Source organism: Planococcus citri, chromosome 1 (assembly GCF_950023065.1).
Source record: "Planococcus citri chromosome 1, ihPlaCitr1.1, whole genome shotgun sequence".
Taxonomy (NCBI): Eukaryota; Metazoa; Arthropoda; class Insecta; order Hemiptera; family Pseudococcidae; genus Planococcus; species Planococcus citri.
This window is the reverse complement of record NC_088677.1, coordinates 66,277,409-66,286,069: the sequence shown is the minus strand read 5'-3', so window position 1 is coordinate 66,286,069 and position 8,661 is coordinate 66,277,409. Positions and strand designations below refer to the sequence as shown.

Below are 8,661 nucleotides of genomic sequence, written 5' to 3'. Positions count from 1 at the left end.
AAAAAAAAGTTACCTGAGGCACCCTTAAGTTCACGTTCATGTTATGTGAACGTTACCTTCATTTACCAATCAAACCCGTAAACGTTGTCAACACTGCCATAGACATTGAATATATTTTGTTTGTTCAAACTTCAGAAAATTTATTATAGATTAGGTACTCATTGCCACTTATTTTTTTGCAAGTTCAATTCACTTGAAGTATTACGACATACACCAACATATTTCTACTTTATATAAACATCGTCGCAAACATAGCAATTCATTAGTAAGCGTCAAATCGCGTAATACGAGATGTAACAGTAGTTTATTTCAACTCCGCGTCAACAAACGTTCCCGTGTCGGTTCAATCACAATGTACGTCCTAAATACGTTAATTTTACTCTCCGTTTCCGTAGTTCTTTATGTTTACTGGTACTTCAAAAAAGCACATAAGTTTTTCAAGCAATACAATGTTCCAAATCCTAAACCACATTGGTTTTTCGGTAACATGAAAGATATAGTTATGAAGAAAAAAACAATATGGGATGCTTACAAGGATGTATATGAAAAACATCCTTCGGAAAGATTCGTCGGAGTGTACACCTTACACAGACCAGCTGTTCTGATACGAGATCCGGAATTAATTAAGTCTGTTTTAGTGAAAGATTTTTCCCATTTTCACGATCGAGGATTTCCTGTAAATAAGGAGGCCGAACCGATGTCGATGAATTTATTCAACATGGCAGGTAAATCTTGCATCAATTGCACACATTTTCCAATATTCATTTATTCAGATTCCATGCAAATATTCTTTTCTCTGCCGATACTCATAAATTGCTTTCTGTAGGTGACGAATGGAGAAATCTAAGAATAAAGTTGACAAGTACTTTTACCAGTGGAAAAATGAAAATGATGTTTCCGTTGTTAAAAAAATGCGCCGATGACATCAAACCGATGCTGACCAAGCACTACCAAAACGGCGAGGATTTCGATGCGAAAGACTTTTGCGCAAGATACGCGACAGATGTGATAGGAAGTTGTGCTTTTGGAGTAGATACAAATTCGATAAAAGATCCTAACTCAGAATTTCGCCAAGTGGGCAGAAGTGTTTTCAAACAAAGGTATGAATTCACTCAATAAATTGCATCGATCATTCGTGCTAGGGGATGCGTGATAATTATACTGGATGTTCCATCGGGCACCTACCTATCTAAATTATGTGAGTCACAATACATATGGGTTTGTCGGCTCTGAACTTCCAACAATTTCGGCGGAGCTTATTTTTAGCTTCGACATATCAAATAACGCAGATTTAGTTTGGCTTATTACGAAGAATAGGAATAATTTTACTTATTTTTTTCGTTGAAAAAAAAATTGAAAACAATTACAGATGGCAGCTCTTATTTCGCATGTTTTTCCCGAACATTTCAACTTCGATGATAAAACGCTTTAAATTACAATTTTTCGACGAGGGAGTCTGTAATTACTTCGGGAAAATCGTCAAAGACATGGTCAAGTACAGAGAAGAAAACAACATCACTCGAGGTGATTTTCTAGACATACTCATTGCCATGAAAAACCACAAAGAACTGGAAAAACTCAAAGATCAGCAAGACGAAGCCGACTTGGCCAAATTTATGGCTCAAATAGGCAATAAAAAAACAATCAAAAGTGAAGTCGGTAAGTTGAAGTGGACGTTGAAATACATATTATCAAATACTTATCCCGTATTATAAATTCGATGCATAGTTTTTCACTAGAATTTTACGATTTTCAGAAATGTCTATCGAATTAATGGCTGCTCAATGTTTTATATTTTTTGTCGGAGGATTCGAAGGAGCCTCAAACACGTTAATGTTTACTTTATTTGCGTTAGCTCAAAATCCACATATTCAAAGTAAACTCCGTAAAGAAATATTATCCGCGTTAGAAAATAATGGAGGTGAACTCTCGTACGAGATGATGAAAAATATCCCATATTTGGAAATGGTTATCGATGGTAAGAAATTCTTTCATATACCTATATATATAGGCATCGCGGTAGGCTTATGAGCCAATTTTTCAAAATTTCAAAATTTTTAAAATCATTTTCAATTTTTGTTCTAATTAACTAATCGAAATTCTAATTGCACAGTCATTGAAATATATAATTTATCTGTATCAAGAAACAGAATAAAAAATTTTTGGAGAAAATTTTTTCAAAAAAATTTAAAAATTTTTTGAACTATATTGAATTTTGTGAAAATTGCTTGGTTGTCAAAAAGTCTGAACCACATCAAAATTTTTGGTACCAACAGTATTCCCATAGAGCAATAAAATGCAGAAAAATCATTAGTCAAATTTATCATCGTGCATACCCAATTTCAACAGGGCTTTGGGTATGCCGACCAGTACTTCCTATTCTATAGGCCTCATGTTAGTACTACATCTAGCGAACATCTCTGAGAAACATTTGGTGCGCGCAGCTAACTTTGACAAAACTAGTTTGAAACAGGTGGCTCACTTGTTATGTAACTTTAGCCTTTACGAAGTGAGCCAGGCTGGTAAACCTACTGGTTCACTTCTTATGCAAGATTAACCCATACATGGGTTCATAAGTGTGCTGTCGTGAACATGTACATATGTACTTAATTATCAATATCCATCGCCTTATCACGATTTCCTCACACCTAAACAAATGAGTGAATGTATGTCATGAAGGGGGGGGGGGGGAAGCGTGATGTCAACTATTCATCAAACTTGGTGTTCAGTTGTCACGATTGATCAGGAAACAGAATTTCATCAGAAACATTTTCCTGAAATAATTGAAATTCGAATGTTTAAAAAAAATGCTCATCAAGTAGTGTCCGTTGGCTTTCAAGTGGAAAGAGCAGGAGAAATGAATGAAGCGGCGTTGGTGTTGGTATAAAAAATAAGGGCTTTCAAAAGCGACCTTAATAATTTCAGGCTGTACTCAGGGTGTCCACAAATTGAGAAACCGGTTTTTACTGGCGCAATGTAATCTACACACTAAGGCGACAAAAACGTGATATGAATTATTTGAAACCGGTTCATTATTTTGCAACCAGTTACCTGTCAAAAAGAACCCAAAATTCAGAGATAGAGAAAAAAGCTGGAAACAAAAGTTGTAGGGCATAAAAAATTACACAATTTTCTAATCACATTTTGAAACCAGTTCAGTGGTTCGCCATTAGCAAACAGTTTTGACAATCACCTAACAATTGAAGATAGAGAAAAAAACTTGAAACAAAAATTTTAAAGCATGAAAAGGTGAACTATTTTCCGTAATCAGTTTTCGAAACCGGTTCATTAATTTGCAACCAGTTATCAAAAACAACCCCAAATTGGAGATGGAGAAAAAACTTGAAACATAAGTTGTAGGGCATGAAAATCAAATAAAACAATTCTGTCTAACCACATTTTGAAACCAGTTCTTTGAGGACGCATTTAGCAACCAGTTTTGAAGATCACCTAAAAATTGGAGATAGAGAAAAAAACTTGAAACAAAAGTTGTAAAGAGTGAAAAATTGAACTATTTTCGCTCATCGGATTTGGAAACCGGTTCATTAGTAAAATTTCAGATGAAGAAAAGAGCTTGAAACAACAGTTGTAGAGCGTGAAAAACTGAACTACTTTTTCCTAATCGAATTTGGAAACTAGTTCGTCAATTTGAAACTAGTTATCGAAGATTACGTGGTTGAACCGGTTTCAAAATCCAATTAGCAAAAATATGTAGTTCGAATTTGCACGCTCCACAACTTTTGTTTCGAGGTTTTTTCCATATTTCAAATTTTTAGGTAATTTTTGAAAACAGGTTCCAAATTTACGAACAAAATGGTTCAATTTTTCAAGCTCTCTAACTTTTGTTTAAGTTTTTTTCTCCATCTTTAATTTTGGGTTGTTTTTGATAACTGGTTGCAAATAAATGAACCGGTTTCAAAAACTGATTACGGAAAATAATTCAATTTTTCACGCTATACAACTTTTGTTCCAAGTTTTTTTCTCTATCTCCAATTTTTAGGATATCGTCAAAACTGGTTGCTAAATGCGAACCAATGAGATCTGGTTTCAAAATGTGATTAGACAGAATTGTGTAATTTTTCATGCCCTACAAGTTTTGTTTTGAGCTTTTTTTCTCTATCTCTGAATTTTGGGTTATTTTTGATAACTGGTTGTAAAATAATGAACCGGTTTCAATATCACGTTTTTGTCGCCTTAGTGTGTAGATTACATTGCGCAAGTAAAAACCGGTTTGAAATTTTGGACCAAACCGGTTCCTCAATTTTTGGACACCCTGAGCACAGGCCTGAAATTCTCAAGGTCGCTTTTGAGAGTCCTTATTTTTTCCTACCAACGCCGCTTCATTCATTTCTCTAGCTTTTCCCACTTAGAAATTAAAGCCACCGAGCACTACTTTCTTGACATACCTATACTGTATAACATTAAACTGAAATCAATTCCAACTCTTCTCAGCCACACAGATCTGTTTATCTCATGGCAAAAAATATCATTTCAGAAACTTTAAGAAAATTTCCATCCGGAGCGCTCCTGTTCCGCACATGTACCGAAAACTATAAAATCCCTGATTCGGAAGCGGTAATCACAAAAGGAACCCAAGTTATAATTCCTACATCAGCACTACACACTGATAAAGAATATTACGAAAAACCAGACGAATTCTATCCCGAGCATTTCTCTACCCAAGCGAAACTAAATCGTCATCATTTTGCCTTTCTGCCGTTTGGCGAAGGCCCTCGAGTTTGCATTGGTAAAAATTTCTTGTAATTACTAGTATACCAGCAGCTTGAACTAATCAATTTGTTCCCCAATAGCTGAAAGATTTGGAAGAATGCAAGTTATCGTGGGATTAATTTACTTATTGAAAGATTTCTCGTTCGAGGTATCCCCCAAGACAAAGGTGCCTTTAGAATTCGAAACTGCAGGATCAGTAGCCGTAAAAGGAGGACTTTGGTTGAAATGTCGGCCACTGTAATATTTTATCAGACTTTCAAACTGTTCATTTTTTAATTTATTTTGACCACTTTTGTAATTTTTCGTTGAAATATATACCACACCTACATAAAATGTTGAGTATAAGTATTCTTTAACAAGACAAATGTTGGTCTGAATAATTTACCAATGAACGCAGTACGAGTTTATCAATGTGGCCAACACTGTTAAACACACCGAATATTCATATGTAAGTACTACAGATATGATAATACTTATTAGGTACTCTCCGCCACTCATTTTTTTGCAAGTTCAATTCACTCAAACTATTACGCCATACAGCAACATATTTTTATTATTAAAGATCATAGCGAACAAAGCAATTATTTATATGTGAGCGTCGAATCTCTTAACAAGATGCAACAGTAGCTCGAAACAACTTCGCGTCAACACACGTTTCCGTGCCGGTTCAATCACAATGTACATCCTAAATACGTTAATTTTACTCTCCATTTCCGCGGTTCTATACATTTACTGGTACTTTAAAAAAGCACATAAGTTTTTCGATCAATGTAATGTACCACATTCTAAACCCCATTGGTTTTTCGGTAACATGAAGGATATAATCACGAGGAAAAAAACAATATGGGATGCCTATGGAGATGTATATGAAAAACACTCTTCGGACAGATTCTTCGGAGTGTACACCTTACACAGACCAGCTGTTGTGATACGAGATCCCGAATTAATTAAGGCTGTTTTGGTGAAAGATTTTTCCCATTTTCACGATCGAGGATTTCCTGTAAATAAGGAGGCCGAACCGATGTCGATGAATTTATTCAACATGCCAGGTAAAACTCATATCAATTACATAAATTTTTCCAAGTTTATTTACTAAGATTCCACGTAATTATTCTTCTCTTCGCCGATACATTTATAATTTGCTCTCCAGGTGACGAATGGAGAAATCTAAGAATAAAGCTGACAAGTACTTTTACCAGTGGAAAAATGAAAATGATGTTCCCTTTGTTGAAAAAATGTGCCGAAGACATCAAACCAGTGCTGATCAAACACTATCAGGATGGTCAGGATTTTGAGGCGAAAGACTTTTGCGCAAGATACACTACTGACGTGATAGGAAGTTGTGCTTTTGGAATAGATATACATTCGATAAGAGATCCTAACTCTGAATTCCGCCAAGTGGGCAGAAATGTTTTCAAATCAAGGTAAATTTACTCAACAAATTACAGTGATGTATGACATTTAGCTGGAGCTGGGATTTTTATGCTTTGCATATATTCTTCTATGGACTAGAAAAAGATGCATGCCTATTTGATAAGAGCTCCGCGAATTATGAAATTTTCTGACGAATGAGCCAACATTATTTTGCATATTTCAGACCAAATTGCATATATTTGCATATTTTCGGAGCAAACCTGCATATATCTAAATATTTGAGCTTTTTCTGATTTTTTTCAATTTTATTTTTTTATATTTACCTACTAAAATTTTGAAAAAAATTGAGATTTTTAAAACATGTTTTGTTCAAAAAATCACAATATTGCTAAAATATCACCAACATCCCCCCCCCCTCCTTCCCAAAACATTGAAATATTTCATTTTTACTGGCGCACTTTTTCGGATATTTTTTCCATAATTGTCAAAATTTCTCGATTCTAAATTCCAATTTTTTTTCTTTTGTTTTTTGATTTTAGGAAGTATGAAAATCACTTTCTTTGCCACTTTCGAAATGAAAAATGTATTTTTTGATCACTGGATTTATTTTGTTTTGAATTAAAAGTTTTCATGTTTTTCATCTCAAAAAATCATTTTCAGGAATACGCCACTCGAACCTGAAATTTTTGCATATTTTTGCACAATTTGGGTGAAAAAATTGCATAAAATATCGCATAAAATCATCATATTTCTGCATAAAAATCCAAGCTCTAATGATAATTATACCGTTTGTTCCATTGGGGTACTTGAATCATTCGCCTAATAAATGGGCTACACAAACCTGAACTATGAAAGGAACAATTTGTTTTGTCGACTCTATGAAACTGAAGGGGCAAGGTGATATTTATACCGAACACCTAACAACTTTGAAGGCGCTTATTTTCAGGATTAACACAGATTCATTTTGGCTTAAATGGAACATCCGGTATACCCGCACCAATTACGAGGAGGAAGGATAATCTTCCTTATATTCTGTGAAAGTAAAAATGAATACAATTACAGATGGCAGATGTACTTGAGAATGTTTTTCCCAAACATTTCGACATCGATGATAAAACGCTTGAAATTACATTTTTTCGACGAGGGAACTTGTAATTACTTTCAAAAAATCGTTAAAGACATGGTTAAGTACAGGGAAGAAAACAACATCACTCGAGGCGATTTCTTAGACATACTCATTGCCATGAAAAACCACAAAGAACTAGAAAAACTCAAAGATCAGCAAGACGAAGCCGACTTAGCTAAATTTATGGCTCAAATAGGCAACAAAAAAACAATCAAAAATGATGTGGGTAAGTTGGTGGAGATGTGGAAATATCACATAAATCACCTATACCTTAATTCGACGTATTTTTTAACAAGAATTTTACGATTTTCAGAGATGTCCATCGAATTATTGGCCGCTCAATGTTTTATATTTTTCTTGGGAGGTTTCGAAGGCGGCTCAAGTACGATAATGTTGACTTTATTCGCATTGGCTGAAAATCCACATATTCAAAGTAAACTCCGTGAAGAAATATTATCCGCGTTAGAAATTAATGGAGGTGAACTCTCATACCAGACGATGAAAAAGATCCCATATTTAGAAATGGTTATCGATGGTAAGAAATTCTTTCATGATAACTTTTAAAAATATATTCTAATTAATAGTCATTGCCTCATCATGGTTTCCGCAGACCAAAGCAAATGAGGGAATGGCGCTTCAGATTTACTTAAAGCGATTAAATTTGATGTTTAAAAGTCACAATTCAACACAAAACCAAATTTCATCAAAAAAAATTTCCTGAAAAAAATTTTATTTCAACTTTTTGTTACAGCCAAGAATTATCTGGTTCTCACAGCAAAAAATTTTCATTTCAGAAACTTTGAGAAAATATCCAATCGGAGCAGTCCTGTTTCGTACATGTACCGAAAACTACAAAATACCAGATTCGAACGCGGTGATCAAAAAAGGAACCCAAGTAATAATTCCTACAGCTGCACTACATACTGACAAAGAATATTTCGAAAAACCACACGAATTCTATCCCGAGCATTTCTCTGCCGAAGCGAAATTGAATCGTCATCATTTTGCATTTCTACCGTTTGGTGAAGGGCCTCGAGTTTGTATTGGTAAGAATTCCTCCTAATTACGAGTATACCAGCAGCTTGAGTGCTTGACGTTTGAATGAAGAATTAATCATTAATTGTTCCCTAACAGCTGAAAGATTTGCAAGAATGCAAGTTATCGTGGGATTGATTTACCTATTGAAGGAATTCTCGTTCGAATTATCCCCGAAGACTAAGGTACCATTAGAATACGAACCAACAGGATCAATAATCGTAAAAGGAGGAATTTGGTTGAAATGTCAACCACTGTAATCTTCGAGTTGATTTCTAAACTGTTCATTTAATTTCCTTTGGCCATTTTTGTAATTTTCGTTGAAATAATAAATGTACCACACCTACCTAAAATTTTGAGTACTACATTATTTAACACGAGAAATATATCGGTCC

The 8,661-nt window shown here is 34.6% G+C and overlaps 2 protein-coding genes across 4 annotated transcripts; both read left to right on the top strand.

The window, feature by feature from the left end:
- Nucleotides 1-255: 255 nt before the first annotated feature.
- LOC135841635 (probable cytochrome P450 6a13) lies at nucleotides 256-5,064 on the top strand. Its single transcript, XM_065358702.1, has 6 exons — nucleotides 256-725; nucleotides 827-1,100; nucleotides 1,370-1,659; nucleotides 1,757-1,978; nucleotides 4,496-4,747; nucleotides 4,812-5,064. Exons 1-6 carry the CDS (start codon nucleotides 353-355, stop codon nucleotides 4,970-4,972), a joined length of 1,572 nt encoding a protein of 523 aa, XP_065214774.1. The 5' UTR covers nucleotides 256-352; the 3' UTR covers nucleotides 4,973-5,064.
- Nucleotides 5,039-8,619, top strand: LOC135841668 (probable cytochrome P450 6a13). 3 transcript variants are annotated; one of them, XR_010557971.1, is made up of 7 exons: nucleotides 5,039-5,179; nucleotides 5,294-5,780; nucleotides 5,882-6,155; nucleotides 7,168-7,457; nucleotides 7,545-7,766; nucleotides 7,983-8,277; nucleotides 8,366-8,505. XR_010557971.1 is itself a non-coding variant. In XM_065358767.1 (7 exons), exons 2-7 carry the CDS (start codon nucleotides 5,408-5,410, stop codon nucleotides 8,524-8,526), a joined length of 1,572 nt encoding a protein of 523 aa, XP_065214839.1. In that variant the 5' UTR covers nucleotides 5,039-5,179; nucleotides 5,294-5,407; the 3' UTR covers nucleotides 8,527-8,619. The 3 variants fall into 3 exon arrangements, 2 of the variants coding, with proteins under 2 accessions (XP_065214839.1, XP_065214850.1); XM_065358767.1 differs by having other exon boundaries at nucleotides 8,026-8,277; nucleotides 8,366-8,619; XM_065358778.1 differs by lacking the exon at nucleotides 5,039-5,179 and having other exon boundaries at nucleotides 5,222-5,466; nucleotides 5,549-5,780; nucleotides 8,026-8,277; nucleotides 8,366-8,619.
- Nucleotides 8,620-8,661: the final 42 nt, after the last annotated feature.